This window comes from Cupressus sempervirens, chromosome 5 (assembly GCF_028749045.1).
Source record: "Cupressus sempervirens isolate cs-2001-9-10 chromosome 5, ASM2874904v1, whole genome shotgun sequence".
Taxonomy (NCBI): domain Eukaryota; kingdom Viridiplantae; phylum Streptophyta; class Pinopsida; order Cupressales; family Cupressaceae; genus Cupressus; species Cupressus sempervirens.
In genome coordinates, this window is record NC_143122.1 from 956,748,286 (window position 1) to 956,767,790 (window position 19,505).

Sequence of the window (19,505 nt, forward strand, 5' to 3'; positions counted from 1 at the left end):
AGTGTGTCAAGTAAGAGGCGTCCAGTAATTTCTTTTTTTCTCTTTTATTTGCCTTGCTTAATATGAGACGGCTATGAATCCTTTTCTATGTTGCGATATAATGTTACAACATGCCATCTCTATTATCTCTCAGATCATTCGAAACTTTTTTTAAAGTTTGTCTTGCATCCACGTAGACTGTAATAAGACAAATACCTTAGCTGATTATGATTTCTTTTGTCTAAAGTAATATTTTCAATTCAGTCGAATCTATTATAGAGATAGATTTCATTCATGATTGCCAACCTTCACAAATAGCCTTTGCAATTCTTCATAAAAACTTTATTTCTATTCATTTCAAAATAAGATTTTATGACTAATAACTGTAATAAGAGCAACAAGGAGATCACCCGGCTAAATGCCAGATTGAGGTGATGAAGGTGTGAGTTATGCAAATAAAAATAAACTGAAGGCACCAAGGAATCACTAGCGGATTGGCCTATTTTCTTATATTGCCTTTGGACCGAGATCACCTTCGGTCCAAGATACCCTTCGGCCTAGGTTGGCTACAAGCGAAGATCCCCTTTGCATCAAGGTTGTCTTCAGACTGAAATTGCCTTTGCCTTCAGATCAAGATCCCTTTTAGACCTAGATTGCTTTCAGACTAAGAATCCCTTTGGACCGAGATACCCATCAGCCAAGACTGCCTCTCAGACAAAGATCCCATTTGGATCAAGGTCGCCTTTGGAGTGAGATAGCATTCGCCTTTGGACCGAGATCCCCTTCAAAATAAGATTGCCTTCGGATCCAAGACAACCTTTGACCAAGGTTGCCTTCAAGTTGAGATTTTCTTCCAACAAAGATCACCTTTGTGGCATTACAGTCCTTCGGACATAGGTTATCCTTAGGCCAAGATCATTTTTGAAACATTACATACGTACATGCACTTTATCATGAAACTTAGATCAGACCAACCAATACAAGTCTTACATAACTTTCCACATCAGCATGCACATGTCATCATATATCCTACACTTATTGGTCAAATACACAAACTACTATGCCTTTAATGATCAACAACCTAAATGGTTGTTCTCCATATTTCTTCACTAGTCCCTCTCAGATATTAGAATCCAATAACTTCATTTACTAATCACCAATTAACATGTGGTTGTAACAACTCAGTAACATCATCAAGATCTAATATCTCCAACCACACAACTTAATTTGATTCCTATAAAGCATAACGATCAAATTATTTGTTCTTTTTGTGCACCATGAACTAGTTTCATGTATTTAACAAACTAACTATAACTTCCACCAGACTTATGGTTAGCATGTGCGATCATAGAAGTAACATAGCAAACATGTCAAGAAAATGTATGTATGACCGCACACCATAATGCACACCATAACACTCACTTCACCTATTCTAACATGACTTAGTATATTAATAACTTAGTTAATCAAGAACACATAGGTTGAATTGATCTGTATCCTTCCATGTTTCCTTTCTATAATGACATACACTTGTTGCAAAATATTGTTTCCAACGATGATAACACCATTCCATTACCAATGTACTCATGATCTTCATCAAATGCCAACTCTTTTAAGTTAGTCTGTGATAACCTAATCCTCTATGGATCCCTAAAATCTTCAAGCTCAAAGTAATCTTCTAGTTCTTAATCCAATTTGTCAATTCCTTAGGATTAATGAACCAAAAAAGGACACACCCAATCTATTACTCTTACCCATTTGTGCCAAAGCTTTCAATATTCTTTCTTCATCTATTAGGATCTCAACTTTGGTTGTTACAAGATCTTAAGCAGCTTCTTCCAACTCATTTTCAGTCTAAGGGTTCCTCCTAACCCCAATTAAACCATTTCAAATCTCAGTCCTAATCTTACTAATTCCTGAATTCCTCCATCATTTTCCCTATCCTTCTAGGGTTCATTCTTCTTAGCAACATCGTTGAACACTTTAGGAATCTCCTCAACTATCTTAGCTTCTGTGATCCAATCACAAGTGTTGATTTTCCTAACACAATCAAGCAATCCACGAACACCCATAATCTACTTCAAACAATTTGTCTGTTGAGTCCTTCAAAATCACTAACTTGCCCTTCAATTAATCCACCAACTCTTCACGTGACTCCCTTTGTGCAACCCTCTACAACTGTAAGTGAGATCTACCTTCAACCACCCCATAACCTAGATCTTTAGGGACTCTAATGTCATGCACCATTGACAAAAATTCCTATTGTGAAACACCTTTTGCAAGCCCCTTGTTGTTGTAGGTGAAATCCTCAGTTTGATCACCCCACAAGCAACAAATTTTCCTCTTCGCAAACTTAGGAATTTGGATGTGCAATCCAGGAATTGCAATTGTGTTGTAAAACCATTTGATGCAATCAAGGGAGGAAAAATCCCTAAAGGAGATGTGCAACCTTGTAACTAGAGACAATACACTGGAAATGACAAAACAAAACAATAAACAACACCAACAAATAAAGACAAATGATTTTCAATATCATAGGCACATGGATTTACATCAAGTTGGCTTGTAAGTGCAAATTTATAGAATTTCAATAGACAAGCCTCATTACTAAGGAAATAAGCCTTATTCCCAATCTTCAATATGAAATCTCTTGGTTATTCTTCCTTCTATCCCCACTACTACAAAAATAAGAACTACTAACCTACATATATACAAAATCACCAACCACAAGTTGACTTATTTGATCAACAATCTCCAAGATATAGAAACGCATTACAATAATATCAATCAGGACCCAAATCCATAAGAACACCTCCAATTAGATACCCAAATCAGGATTTTCTTATTCTTTAACGGATGTTGTTATTTTCCTAGCTGAAAATCCCTTTTTATCTAACCCCTTACACATTAATTCTTGTACCCCTAGGACCAAAAAAATGAAGCTTGACTTGGGAATAGGAGCTACTATATTGTGCGTTGGAAAATTACATTTTCCAAATAAACCCTCCTCAAACATATTGAGAAATTATTGTAGTGTATCTTGATAAAGGAGACCTGTTGATGTCAGTTTTGTACCACTACATAACATTTAGCGATTGAATACTTGATACGAAATATCAAACACTCAATCCCTCTCTTGAAAAGAAAATACTCATGAGGACATGAGAAAAACTCCAATGTTCCTTACACCTGTGGATAGTAACTCAATTGTATTAATGTGATTTGCTAGTTAATCACATAGGCAACCTTACGTTGTTCATTCAAAGATAACTTGGACTTTTGTTGTGATGATGATGGTGTCTGGGTTTGGTAAGTATATGAGCAACAAATAATGTTGATGGTGATGATGGAGAGTGTGTGTTCAAATGACTTATGCCTTCCTAACTTTCTTCTTCAAAACTCCAACTACTAAGCTACTTGTTGCTCTACTCCTACTTTTATGAATGGAAAGATTAGCAAATGGATAGGGATCAAATCTGATGAAAGCTTACCAGTGGCTCTACCTCCGTAGATACAATGATTCAAGGGAAAAAGACTAGATTACCATGCAAGGCTTCCTAACAAGCCACTAGGATGCTAGTGGCCTAGTTTATAGATCCCTATCAAACATCCACTAATATCACCATGCAACTATCCATCTACTCTTACTCTTAACAACTTTCTTGAAATAAAATATACTTTAATGACTTCAATGAAATCTAATCTACTCTTACTCTTAACAACTTTCTTGAAATAAAATATACTTTAACGACTTCAATGAAATCTAACTCTAAGTATTGGAAGCAAAAACCATGCAATAACACCAAGTGTTTTTAATCGCCATGCAAGTCACAACAATGATAAAGAAAAGCAATTTTGGTACTATCTTAAGCAACAATTTTTTTCAACCCTTTACAAATGAGAGCAAATGGCCTTATATGGAGGCCAAAATTACAGCCAATGGTAGAGATTAAGAGGCAAAATCAATGATCTAGATTAGATCCTAGAAACCTTAGTTAGAGTTACCACCTCATTGGTCAATGAGAAGATGCCACCTCATCGGTGGACCAATGAAAAAAAAGGGAAAAGTGACAACCAATGAGAAGGCACCAAAATGGTAGCCAATCAGAATCAGGCACCTATCCTACCCAAAAGAAAGGAGAAATTACCACTTGAGCTTACATCAAATGATCTTCTAATATAATTCTACCCTTTTCTTTCATCTTCTTTGCCAAAGCAATGAACTTGGCTAACCTGTTGTCGACTTCCTTCATGGGAGAGAAAAGTGTGTACTTCATTTTGTGCTTAGTTGAATTCATCATATTGCTCGTTGTTTGTAGTGTCTTCTCATATTCTTTCGCATATCTAATAAAGGCATTGAGGGAGGCAAGGGTGCCCAAATATTTCTTCTTGACGACAACGTTCCCCACCTTGTCCACTTGTATTATCCTCTTGGCCTCTAGCCTCAATTATGCTCTCCCTTGACGGTGATGCATTCCATCTCTTTGCTGGAGGTTCCTGATGTTCTTTGTTTTTCTCAATCTCCAAACCTCTTTTCTTGCTCTTAATTGTTCTTTGTCGCTAGCTACTGCCTTCACCTTTCTGTCCGACTGACTCCACTGGACCTTCCTCCAATTTCATCTTCTCATAAGTAAGGTGTACCTTCTGACTTTGTAATTGCCTTAACTTCTCATTGTATCATGACTCAACATGTAGATCAACTGTCCTTGTAACTACCTCTAAGGAAGGATCCTGATGATCGTCCCAATCCAATGGACTCAACTCTATTCCATCCATTGTATCATAATCTTCTCTCAACACATTTTCATCATCTTCCAATTGATCAAGAATATCAAGGCCTCTCCATCTGATTGCCCTCATCATGCCCACTAACAACCTTAAGAAAGCTAGCTTCCTCACATGAAATTCATCTTGTGCATTCGCCCAAAAATCTTCTATAGTAGGAATATGTTTGAATGTGTTTTCATAAGATGCCTTGATAAGACCATTAAGATTGAATCTTTGTCTTGCTCTATACCATACTAGATGATACCATTCTAATTCTTTCTCTGTAGCTGCAAAGGTGACAAGATTAGGGCAAGTATCATTGCCTATTCCAAATGAGAAGTTAATCCCTATCTCACCTTTAAGTTTCATCATTTTGTCATAATGCTCAAGTTTCCTACCCAACTCCATCAAAACTATCTTGTCAGGTGGGTACCTTGGAAGTCTCTTGGGACAAACTATACTTCCTACCACTCTAATATATGTGAATTATGAAAATTGAATAAACCAACTCCTATACTTCTTAACTTTTACTTTCACTTCCGTTGAGAGCCTTCTAGCAGGTGTCCCTTGTAATATCCTTACCGTCTTCATGGAAAAGGCGTCATGAAACATCTTATAATCTTTGGTGTTGTGCAAATGAAGCTGTGGATAGCACTCATGCATCAAACATTGCCCCAACCCATTGCCAATCACTCCTAATGCCTTAAGTCTAGGATTTTCATATAGTCTCACAATCAAATAGAAAAGATAATATCCCATATGGAATTGCTTTTTGATTTTGCACTATCCTAAGTTGCAACTCTAAATTTTTGCTTATAATTCTAGCCCAATCAAATTTTCTCTTTCCATTTTCAATTTCATCAATAAAATAATACATCTAGTTCTTGAATTGCATACCTTGAGCCACGCCCATGATTCGGTTGAGAAGCACAATAAGATCGTCGTACTCTGATGTGAAATCTAACTTGGTGAGCTTTAACGATCTAGTGACTCCCTTCTTGCCTTCGTGTAACCAATTCTACTTTAGATGAATGAAGCAAGCCTCTTGGTTATCCTGAAATAACTTGGCTGCCTAATCCATCATTACCACTATCATGCTTTTATACTAGGGAATATTAAATGTTTCTTCGCCCACTTGTCCATTGATGTTAGCCATCACTCCCTTCCCTTCATCAAAAATGATGGACTTAGTAACAATATCAAATCAGGATGCACACTCCATTACCAATTCTGGACAAGGCAAGAAAGGAGGAAAAGCTGTTGCATGTACAATTCCACTCTTGTAGATCTTCTTTGCCATGGGGATTGTCCTTTGTTCAATTTGTCCTTCAACAATATCATATTCATTGTATCAATATTGGTATCACTTATTTGCCTCACTTTCGAGAAGAAGGTGGTTTTAGGCATCATGTCTTCCTTGTCTTTTTTGGTATTCATTCCCTTTGGGTTCTTGCTTGCACTAACATCTACCATCCTAAACAATTATTTCTACCCCTTCATTTTAAATGATATGGACTACACTTATCAATCTCCAACTTTCTTTCTATCGATGGGGTCTAGCATATTTTTGCCTCTCCAAGTCCTATCTCTACACTTAGCAATCTCCAACCTTCTTTCCTAGGGGTGGGATTACCACTTATTTCTACCTCTCCATTGCCTTAGGATGGACGACACTTATATCTCTCAACTTCAAACCTAGGGTGGTCTAGCTTATTTCTGCATCTCCAAGTGTCCTATCGTGAAATCTACATTTATATCTCCCAATTTCAGCCTATCAATGGAATGATGAAGTGGTGGATGATGAGTGCAAGAAAAAAATAAGGGAAATGAACCAAGCAAGAATAAGGAATAGAATCCACCTTTAAACTAATTTTCACCTCTAAAAATGAATAGAATTTTACCTTAAATCTGTCTTTACCAATAACAAGGCCCTCTTCAAGTTCGGATTAGATCTTAGAAATTTCAATCCTCCTTGCAAATAATGATGCCCTAGCAAAAATTAGAATTTTGACCTCCTTGAGATTGCCCACACTTGCCAAAAAATTAAACCTTGAATCATATAGCCTCTTCACTAAATAAAATCACCCAATTCTGGAAGGAGAAATCGCTGCCAAAGATGGAGAAATCAGACCCAACAAAAATCACCCAAGCTGAAAAAATAAATCAAATCTGCTCCAAAATTGCCTTAGGGCAAAAATTTGTCCAAGCGAGAAATTTGCCTCTAGAGGAAAATCGCACATCCAAGGCAAAGGAGGAAAAATAAATGAGGAAATAAGAGGGGGCGAAACCCCTCTTATAACAAATTTTTTTTTGCCTCCCCAAGTAGGCTGACCTGCTTGGAGGGAAAACAAAATTAAATAAGCCACTTAATTAATGGCCCAAATTTAAATGCAGCATTAAATTTATTTAGCTCATGGTGAAATTGGCTCATTTAATTGCTAGTTTTGATCAAAAATTACAAAATAGAAACAAGATAAGTCTAGGAGATGTCAAAGTTTTCATTTAATAACATTTTAACAATTAAAATATCATTAAAATCGAAGTTAGCAAGCTAAAATGAATTTTCAATTGCAACTTACCAATTTCCTTTAACATTTTTAAAATCTTCTAGGCAATATTTCAACCAAATTGACGCAATTTTGCAATTTAGTCCACTTTCAATTTTGCAATGCAATTATAATTTTTTTCTTTCCTTTTTAACAAAATAAATCCTTTTTCTAGCAATTGAAACTTAAATTGCAATTTCAATTTGGCTATCGAAAATTTTCTTTTTCACCAAAAATTCAAGATTTTTCGAAATGACTAAATCTAACAAATTCATTTTGAAAATGTTCAAGTTTATACAATTATTTCAAATTTTCAAAATATCATCAAAGTCCCAAAAAAAATTTACAATTTATCCTGTCAAGTATTCATTTTAACCATTGAAAAATGTTGTTTTTTAATTTTGTTTGGCCTAAGGATAAAATTACAGGTTTTGAAAAATCATGTTTAGCACTGGGTGAAAAATAAACGAAATCAAATCCCTCCTAGCCCAAAGGCGTCCAAGGTGTAAAATTTTCAAATCGTAAACCTTTGAACAATTCTGAAAAATTTGCTAAGGCAACTATAAAAAAGGGGTCCCCAAATTCTTTTTGGGGCAATGATGTGAAAACCTCACAACAAGACCCTATAACAATTTTAAATTGTTGAGACTGCTCCCAACCCATTGAACTTTGACTACTTATTGTTGCAATCTATAACAAAAATGAAATGAATTCATACTTCAAAATTTCTACAAAAACTTGAAAAAAAAATTCAACTTTTTTAAAACATGAAACATTCTATCAAAAAACTAAAGAATATGGCTGAAATTCATATCGTAAACACTCAAATCTATTTTTTGGAAGGTAGTTTCCTCTCCATAATTTATCTCCTTTGAATACAATCACCTTACTTCAAACTTGCAAGATGGAGAGAGAAAAATGAGAGATGAAATGTGTTTGTAAATTCCATATAAGGGTCATTTTAGGGTTTGAGGCAAATAAATAAATAAATTTTCATTAAGTTTGGCCCCACCTTTTTCAAGTTCGGCCCATGGGTCCCTCAAGATTGATGCAGATTTGTGCGAGATCCCATTGGGTCTATGTGGGTTCACGTGGGATTCACAGACCGAGAAACGCCAAATACAAACATTATCTGAATCCAATGTGGGTTGATTCATGAATCTAGATCAGACTCAAACCCGGATCTGATTCAAGGTCTGCAATCATGAATCTAGTAACGTAGCAAAACTTTACTTGTAACTACCTATTTCCTCAATCAATAATTCCAATTTCATATGGATTTCAAGGCTAATGAGAAGGTTTTGAGTGGGTTGTATAGTTATAGAACCAATGGTACCTAAACCTTGACTTTGGGCAAAAATAATCTCTAAGATTGAGATCTAGCAACTTGTACATTCTTTTCACAAGATATAAACAAGACAACTTAAATGGTGTTGCAGATTGAAACTCAATGTTAGACAATGAGAGTGATTTTTTTCTCATTTTAGGTGCATGTTGTAAAATATTGGTGCTCCAATGCCAAATGTTAATAGGATTGCAAGCCATGTCTCCATCCTGTTGTGCATTGCTTTAGGATAAAAGTACAATTGGATTATGTTTGAGGGGATTCAGTCCAAAAGGAACAAGTTGTCAATGCAAAGGTCTAAGATCTTGTTTATAATCATTACAACCTCCACATTTATCACATACAATTCTTGACCACAAACTTATCTTTCATGACATTAGGGAAATTTGTTCTGTAATCAAATAGTTCACCAAGGTTTAGGATTGTATCTTAAACAAAAAATTCTTTTCATGGGTTGATTTGGTAGATCTAGAGGAAAACGTAATAGTTATGGCAAAGAAGGAATCATAAACTTGTCTCAAATGCCCACATAGAAGTGTTGTACAACTATGGATGTTGGGATGAGTGATAATAGCCTCTTTGAGCCATAGATCAATAATTTTAGTCTTGGTATTTGTTTTGATGTCACACATTTCATAATCCATGAGTTCTATATACAATTCTCTCTCTCTCTCTCTCTCTCTCTCTCTCTCTCTCTCTCTCTCTATATATATATATATATATATATATATATATATATATATATATATATATATATATATATATACACACACACACACACACACACACACATACATATACGTATACATATATATTAAAATGTTGTTTCCTTCAACTAAATACACTTTTATACTTGCATGATTAATGCTTATGTGATCAAAGTAGCTTCTATTGATTAGTTGATTGTGTCTTTAACTTTTAACTATTGAAAGTTGCATGATAAAAGTTTTCAATCCTTAAAAATAAACATTGTTTATCTTTCATGGGTTTTCCAATTCATCAAGTTTTGACATCGAGTCAAAGTCAAGGTCAAAAGTCAATTTTTTAAAATCTGAGCCAAGTTTGAGTCTCATAACTATGGTTAACAACCAAGGAGTTTAGGGAGAGGGAAAAATTAAAAAGGTGGTTAAAAATGACAAAGTGCTCAAAAGAGTATGAACTTATAGCCCTTTGTGTTAGAACTAGGATACTTAAGGACAATAACACTAGATGATCTACTTTACCACTCATTACAGCTCTAGGGACATATTCTATTCCCTCACCGACAATTTCTTCTCGCTGATTTAATTATTCTGTCTCTCATTTTAACAAGCAAGTCTATATCAAGGATAGCATGTTGAGTTTGGAGGCTCCTCGTATAAAACAACTGTAAAAATACTAGCTAGATAAGAAGTGCTGCTATTGGTTTATTGTTACTACTGTTAGTATTTTATTTCTGCAATCTGGCAGTGCAGGATAAGTTGCAAACAATTGGCTCACATGACCTGCTTATCATTAGAACTATGCACAGTAACAAGGCGTTCTCAATAAAATGTTAAAAAGGGTAGCATGCTCTCTATTATTCTTTGAATTTTGGCCAAATAACCAACCCATCCATAGTTAGTTCTTGAAAAGAGAATAATCCAAAAACTTCTAACATAATATGCTCTTCTCATATGTTGCAGATTCTATTAAAGGTTACTAAAATCATAAGAACTGTATAAGAGAAAATCATAGTTATTTCACATTCACATAGACATTTCATCTAACCTTGTTGATGTAGAGAACGAAAGCAGTATTGTCAGTGCAAATTTATTCGATCATACAAGACAGCTTTGAAATTGACCAGACTATATATCCACTTATCAAGAATAGAAAATTTCAATACAATCTTTTCAAGTCTAAATAAAGATTGTAATAGCTGAATGAAATTTACCTTCGCCATTGTCATTGGCTCTCATAACAAAGAAAACATATTTGATTAGAGGTATCATTGTCAATGTATATATGATAAGTGACAGTGATCCTAACACATCTTCAATGTCATCAATGCCTTGTGGAAATGTACTAGGAAAAACATATAAAGGAGATGTCCCCAAATCACCATATACAACTCCAAGGCTCTGAAATGCAAGTCTTAGAACAGTTGTGGCTTTTAGGTCCTGAAGAATAAACAAAGGAACATTGAAGAAAATAAATCAAATTTCCTCCAAAAGCTAAGAACTGAGGTTATCATCAATCTGAGTTCTTATTCTGTTATTATGTAACAATAATTTCATGAAAATTTCAAAGTTTTGTGTTCAAGTGATAAATGCCACCCACTAGAAATAGTCCCAAAACATTTTGATCTTATACAATACCATCATAAATCTCTCTCTATTTTCTTTGAAGCAATACAAACTTCTAAATGTTATATTATAAAATGGTAATAAATACAAAGAAATAATGCTTTCTTTTTGAGCCATAGCCTATTGTATCAAAGAAAAATCAAGATTTTAACAATATAGATTAGAACAGAAGCCCCAGAGAAATATGGAACATGTAAATATTTCAATTATCGTTTTACAGGTTTCCACGCCCACCATGAAATAGACAAACCACTAGTACATGCCCTTAAAAGATATCCATTTTCTTATATTAGTTCAAATTTTATTATGCAGAACAGTGTAGATTCATCCCAAACTGTCTTATATGAATTTGCAACATCTGGGTCACTCCAAATGAGGAAAATTTATATTAGTTCAAATTTTATTATGCAGAACAGTGTAGATTCATCCCAAACTGTTTTATATGAATTTGCAACATCTGGGTCACTCCAAATGAGGAAAATCAAAGTGTTTTCCAGGATGAACTATTATCTAGCATCTCAATTTCTTATGAAAAGTCTTGCATTTATCCGAGGATATCCAAAATTCTCATTAGGTACGATGTAAACATAATGTGTAGAACAAAATCTGTTGATCGAGTTAGATATCTAAGATTTGTAAATAATTTATTAATATTGTACATATAGGTATGACAAATAAATCTATCTAAAAATCAGTGAAAAAATGTTTTCCTAAAACTTTGGCACTATCGGTACAATGATATTTCAAATTAGTACATAATTTATTAAAATTACAGATTAAAAGATCTTAAATACACCTATCTAAAAATCACTAAGCATCAACAATAAATAAAATGATGTTTTTCCTCTGAAGCATGAACCAGCAGCTACAGAATCTTCCCACTGCTAAGCCTCCCTTTGACATTGATGGCGGATGACTTATGAAGTTTATTTTCATGGTGGCCAGGGTAGGAGTTGTTGGACTCCCTTAGTGTTCAATATTCTCCTAACCAAGGCAAGCTTTTTTATGCTGATATGTTACGAAAACCCCTAATTTCTTCTTTGCAAATAACACGTGCAGCCAGGGTTTGTTGAAATGAAAATGGGTACAAGGATCATGGAGGTTTGTGGTTCATCAGCCTCCACCTTGGACAGGGATATGAGAGAAGAGAGATTGGGGTCCATGTGAACTAGGTGGAAAGGATGTAATGAGGGACTTGGCTTTGCAGTACAACCATATCTCTATTAGAATATATAGTCTACCCATATAACTGAGAGGGAGGGAGGGCGGTGGTTGGGGGGTGTTGAATCAGTTTTCCAACTAATTTTACAATTATCAACCTTAATAAATCTTAATCATATGAGCAATATAATCATAAACCATAACAAGATACTCATGCACAATAACACCAGATATGTTAACTAGGGGAACCCTTGATCAAAGAGAAAACCCCGGTGGGGATGGTACCCACATGATGATGTACTAATATAAAAGTTTCTTGTTAGAGGATGAACCTTGTTAGGAGTCTATAAATACATTCAGTACATATCAGTCCCTATTAGGAGTTGTGGAAGGCAGATGGACCCACTGTCCAAACAATTTCAAGGGCAAGACCAATGAACCCACTGTCCAAATGATGTCTATATTATTCCTTGTAGAATAATAAAAATGAATCGTACTTTCTTCCTCTTTCTTTGTCCTGTCAACCAGACCTCTACTCCTTTTGATCTTGTATCCAGATGACTACTCACATCCAATAATCCCTTGGATTGCTTACTCACATTTACCAAAACGCTCTGCTCTTTTTCGCACTTAATACTTGCTCAATACTTCTTGTACACTTTACAAACAAGAAAAATATCTTTCCTTCATACCATATCTTCAAAATAATTCCTTGAGTCAGCCTTGAAGCTTTCCCAATTAATTATAATAAGATAATTAATTAATTCATAATTACAATAGCATTGTCAGCTCACAGTCTATACAAAACTTTACATGTGCAATACTAGGGCTTGCGCACTCACTGATGTCACCATCGCACTGTCTTCTATCATTGACTGACCATGCATCTCCATATTATATATCTGCTATAAGATATAATGTAATCATCAGAAACTGCTTAATAGTTGCTCTGTTTTTGCACTGCATACTGTAAATTAGGTATATCTTCCACACATCGTCGACTTACTGTATGCACACTGAACCTCATCATCAAGACACAATGTGGAACATATCCTTAGCCACACATCACCAAAAATCAAAATCTTGACCATACAAATAAGATCTTTGTTTGCTACTATGCTAGTCTTTACAGACTTACTGCTATGTTGACATCAATGACAAACACAATCATGAATGCAATATGTCAATACTTTCCAATGCTTAGGATACTCCCCCAATGTAGTATCACCAGCATTCATGTTAACAAACTCTATGTCCTGTGCCTCTTGACACACTTAATTCATTCCATTGTGTCAATGCCCCTTTGATAGTAGAGCATGAAAAAGATCTTTTATAAGAGGTATGGAAAAATAAAGCCTTTCTTGCAAAAAAATGGTCTGATTGGAAGATTTTGAGGGTTTTGGCTTCATGTATCAAACTTCAGCAATGGGATTTCAAATACATGACACCAATCTTCAGAGGATGTGCTCAAATCTATCCTTACACATGAGGCTTTTATGTGGTAGTCTTCAACACCATCCAAGATTAATGCTTTGTCCTCTATGACTACTAATTGTATTATGAGCAACATTTTCTTATGTTGAAACCCTGACACCCCTCCTATGATTCTTTACTAGTGGTCAGAGTTGATGATAGTGATTTAGGTACATATGTTTGTTATCAGCTCCACAGTGCAATTGGGTGTGAGTGTCAGTTTGATGGGGATTCAGTTGTGGAAAATGTTGGTATATTAGTTAGATTGAGCTCCAATGGGTTGTTATCACCTTCAACGCCTATAGTTAGTTTCTAAATAATTCTGTCATTAATATCAGTTATTTGGGTGTTGATGCTACAAGAGTTTCTTGTACACTACAAGCATAGTACACAGTTCTAACCTTGGGATCCAGGTGGATTATAATGTTCATTTGTTTCAAGATTGCCTAGGGACAAAAAATCTTAGTAAGGGAGGACTATAATGTCCACATTTTTAGCAAGTTCCTATAGTTGGCTTGGTTAGTTCACCATTGCGTCCCTCTTGATCTGATAGTGGGATGTGAGGGTCTCAATTGTGTGGTTATATGCTTTCCAACAACCTATGGTGTATTTTGGCTCCATTTGAGAGGCTTACTATTTATAGTAAGTCAAACTATTGGTTCTAATGAGCTCAGTTGAGTTAGACAAGTTGAGTGATGCTCTTAGTTTTTATTTTGGCTTCCAGTTTGGGCTCCAAGAATCGTGGATGGAGCATCTATTTATAGTAAGCTGCCCTGTTAGGTTCATTCATGGTCTTTCTTCATCAGGATCACTCCAGTGTTGTCAGATTTTGATTCTGATGCTTTGTTAGTTGTTTTCACAAGACTGATGAATTATTATTATTATTCATCTAAATATGCTGAGGTTTCTATTTTTGTTGGTTTTGTATGTTGGTCACCTTAGTATCATAGCTCGTTGGAACTGGGTCAAAAAGTTTTAAATCATTGGCACAAGAAACAACGTCCTTGTGTGTCAAAATATTATGTTATGGTGGAAAATATCATTTTTGGGAGCCAAAAGTAATTAATATTATAATGGCACTTTATTATATTTTAATATTGTGGAGTTTGTTTGGAAAACTTGTGCTATTTGATGGTTATAAATATGAGCCCATTTGATGAGAAAGACATCCGATTGAACATTATTTTTCTTTTGTTGTCTTTGTGACACTTTTGAAGTTTTGAAATTTTGTGCCCTATCGAAGTATAAGGGTTTGGGATGTACAACTGAAGTATTGTAGATTCAATTATGAGTTTTCATTCTGAGGATTGCACTTGCAATTGTGCTGAGATATACACTTTTTTTATTCTTCCATTGTATTTTGTTTTGGATAAGGAGAAGCTAGCTGCCGGTGATTGTAATTGAAATTGTGAAGAATTTCATAGAGACTATCATATCAAAATGTGCTTGGAATATAGAGAACTACCTTGGGCATTTGTCACTGCCGACTTGTTCTGGAACGCTAGAATTTGGGGTTCTACAGGTACCAACAACTGTTCCTTTGGCTGGGTAGTCATTTTGGAGATTGTACATTATTATCAAAGGGACCTACAATATTGTTTTAGAGCTACAAAAGGCCTACATTCTAATTTTTAAAAGGCTTCTATGAACACGTTCAAAATCGATTTGGTGTAATTCTCTATTTTCAACATTGATGAATTGTTGTAGCATATTGTATGAAGCATAGTAAGTTAATGAGTAAATTCAGAATGTATTGCCAGCCATTTGTTGTTTCTAATTTAAATGTGCAAATTCACATGGCATATTTATATACTAGTGCTTGATATTTATTTGTGCAATCTATAAGGCAAAAGTTAATTGAATTTGTGAACAGTTGTTGCATTTTATGATACCGTATTTTGGAATTATGAATACCATATTTTCAATGATAATTGAGCTGTCTACCAAGTGTTTGTTGAAATTTTAAATGTCTGAATAAGTGGTATTGCTAGAGTCATAACTAAATAGGGTTATTACAATGTACAATCACGAATGACAAGTTTTAAGGATATTTTGATTAGAAGATATCCATCATTTAGATGTCATCTCATGATATCAATATTAATGGCCTCTTGAATTTCAAGTCGCATGACATTCACCAAGTACTCAAAAAAATTCATAAGGTGTGTCCACATGTATCCTCAAGGATACTTACCATAGGAATAACCATGGTCTATTTAGGGAACTTAATCCACCATGCAAGTTATCATCTATTGTGATCTACTTAGACACCATAAGATGTCCATCACAATATGTTTCCTTGGTATTAAACTTGAACAAAAATTTAAAAAATTTCACCGTATGCAACATTGAGCCCTAAAATGATCATTCTTTTATCAAATTTATGATGATATTGTGATTGCAAGTCTCCGATTTTTTCCCAGCTTTGTCTAGCACTTTGGATTTTGGGAATTAGACTTCTAAGTCAAAAATTATGCCAGGCTAATCAAAGCCTCCAAAACAAGCATTTTCAATCAAAACATTAACCTTTATTTGCAAAAAAGGTAAGAAACTATAATGCCTACCCATAGTTTACTTTTCATGTTTTATTGTTGAATTCTTTTAGCCAGTTTTATGATCATGTTTTATGATTAACAATACTTGGTTACTGGATTTGATTGGATGTTATTTAAGACTCAGTTGATATATTTGATGAGCTACTTGATACATGGTTAATTCAGGTATATATGGTTATTCTTTAGATGATGATGCATATATGTTTATATAGTGATTTGAGTTATTCCATGATGATAGATAGATGAATGATTTATATGCAGTTTCTATGGTTACTTACCCCATACTTTCATGTGTATGGTGTATTTGTATGTTTTATTTTATGTTTAACATTTTTGATGTGGTTGAGAGAAAGATTTGTAGTCACCTACTAGTCAAGATGTACACGATGCACCACTCTCCACCATTATCTATTTAATTTAGATTTATGTGTATGTACATGTTCAAATTTTATGTAGATTGCAAGTACTAGACATCAACTTCCCTGAATTGTTAGGATGAGTGTGCCCTATCACAATAGCTGTTGAAGTTGATGAAAGATCAACCTTACAGCTCGCAAGAATCACCTGCATGCAAACACCTGTCACACAAAGAGAGAAGCAAAAGCTATGGAGTCTAGAATTGTCAAATCCATAGATGAGACATTCTTGATGAGTAAAAAGATAAATTTCTATTATCAACAATGAATTAATCTCAATGAATGTTTACAATGAGATATCATCCTTATAAAGGAGATCAAAAGCCTAAAAAGGTCTAACCTAGGTTGCATCATAATAATTAATAAAAGAATTAATTATTATATGCCTAAAGTTTAGCTTAAGAGAACTAGAATTAATTAGAAAATATCTAATTACTCTAACACTCCCCCAAGATAAACTTAGAGAGTAGCTAAAAACCAAGAAACTACTACAAAAAGTAGATTTGGGTCTTGAGGAACAAGGCTTGATGAGGTACCCAAGCACAACCAAATCTCTGGAACAGAGGAAAAATAGAGAAAACCACATGGGAAAATCCCTACTCCAAAAAGAGATGGAAATAATGCTAAAAAGAAACTAGTGAAGGACTAAAGAAGCCTCCAGACTAGGAAATGTCTTAGAAGATAGGAACAAAAGATGATCATGAAGAGCACCATTGAAGCTACAAATATTTGCCAAAAGAATGTTTTGATATGAAGAACCTCCACTAAAAGAGAACTTGACCAGGTAAAGAAGACTGCAATCTGCATCAAATCAAGAGGCACACAAAGGCAAACAACTGAACTCGAAGATACAGATGGCATAAAAACACCAAATTCTGAAGAGTTGATCAATCGAACATGGAAGACTACAACCAAGCTCACTTCATCAAACCAAGGAAGCATAAAAAACAACAGAAGAACCCCCCCACTATAGACAAGGGTGAGGTGACAGAAAATTGAAAAAGTGGGCCAAGAGATTTGCAAGTCAAGGAACCACGATCAAGATGCACAAAATAGTACATCAACCCCCCAAAGGCAAACAAAACAAAAACATCAACCCCCCATGGCACTTTAGTCATGAGTAGTGTGTGCATAATAAGGCACAAGACATAATGAATCCCAAGAATACAATAATCTGCATAAGTGTCCTCAAATGACACTACTCAAATCAAAAGGCAAAACAAGGCAAAACTACTGAAACATAAATACAGATGCAATATGACACTTTATCTCAGTGCATTTGCAAGAATGCATACAAATGATGTCTAAATAGACCAAAAGAGACATAAGACTAATACAATAGATAGTACAAGTTACGACGAATTATCTAAAGCAATGAAATTGATCCTTGGACTTGAAACAACCAAGTTATCCACTAGAATGCAAAAATGCAGAAGACTGAATAGAATGTGCTTGGAGTAGAATCTAGAAAAATAACCAGCATCACTGGAAAGATCTCGGAAAGACCTTCCCAATGATATAAAGAATTTTCACATTAGAGATTAGATGCTCAAGATATATCTCTCGGGTTGCAAAACTATACCCCTAACTTTGATAGTAGAAAAAGGCATAAAAGAACATAAAAACTGAAAATGAATTATACCACTGTGATGACCTCAGAACCATCTTTCCAATGATATCTTGTATGTGGAAAACAAAGTCTGTATGGCCAAGATATAAGTATAAAAGTAAAGGTAGGACCAAACAGAGCCCGAGGAGGTGACAAGAACACCAATGCAATGCTGATGTGGCATTGATGTCAGCAAGTGATGAGCCCTAATTTGATAGCCTAGTCTTGGTTCTTATAGGTGTTGAGTTGTTTGTGAGTCAACTTTTGGTCTTTATTTCATGTTGTATTCAACCTTGGGTATTTAATTTATGTTGTAGCCAACTTATGGCTTAATTGGGTATAAGTAAGGGATCTTGTGGAGTCTTTATGCATTGATTAAGTGATCCATTTTGAGGAAGAGGATGTCAACATTGCAGAGCTAGTAGTTGCAGCTTGAGAACTAGAGAATTGCTTGGTGGACCTGAGGGTACAAGTGTTGACTCTTCTTGGTGTTCTTATCTAGTTATTGATCTGGACTAGCTAGAATTGAGTGTGTAGGGTTGGATCTTGTGGGATCTTGTAGAACTATTATTATAATTATTGTTGTATTTGGCCCTAACCTAGAAGGCCTTATAGCCAAACATATTGCATGTAATTAGTTATTTATGAATAAAGAGTTGCATTTGGTATCATATTGTGTATCTTGTGTTGTGTTTTAACTGTGTGGTTATTTGTTGGTGGCTTGGACATCTCCTTTGAGGATTCTCCTTTATTGTACTATATCAGGTGGTATCCAAGCGAAGGTTCTCCTAAGTGTATTGACATATCGTCAAAGTTAACAAACTTTGCACTAGGAATTTGGTAAAGGGTGAAAGAGAAGGTTGATCTAGTGGAGTTGACTGATCTTCTAGATTTACGGATCTATTTCTTAGGGTCTGCAAAAATCTTGGAAGATGCCTCTAAGAAGACTAGACCCTAGGGCAATTGACTATTTTAGTTATGTTATGGAAAAAAGGATGTCAAAGAATATTACAGTAGAATTCAAATATGATATTGCATTGATGAAGAGTGATATGATTGCTGAAATTGTGAGTGCTTTAGGTGGTGTACCTAGGCATGTGGGTACTGATGATGGTTATGAGGAAGTTTTTGAAGAATTTAAAATTGTTGGATCCAATGGTGAGGACATAACTGATAGTATAGAGAGACCTATTGGAAATAGGGTTGGTCAGTTCGCTAGGCCTTTATCTTAGTTAAGGCTAAGGCATAAGATGGAGGTTTCTAATTTCTTAGGTACTTTGAGTCTTGAAGACTTGATTGATTGGATTTGTGAATTGGAAGACTACTT

General features: G+C 34.9%; 1 protein-coding gene across 1 annotated transcript in view; it reads right to left on the reverse strand.

Moving 5' to 3' along the window:
• LOC149559133 (potassium transporter 10-like) overlaps positions 1-19,505 on the reverse strand; it is a 202,969-nt gene that overhangs the window by 77,802 nt on the left and 105,662 nt on the right. The window contains exon 2 of the mRNA XM_089833065.1: positions 10,553-10,778. Within this exon, the coding sequence (XP_089689191.1) occupies positions 10,553-10,778 (226 nt within the window). The remainder of the gene's footprint in view (positions 1-10,552; positions 10,779-19,505) is intronic.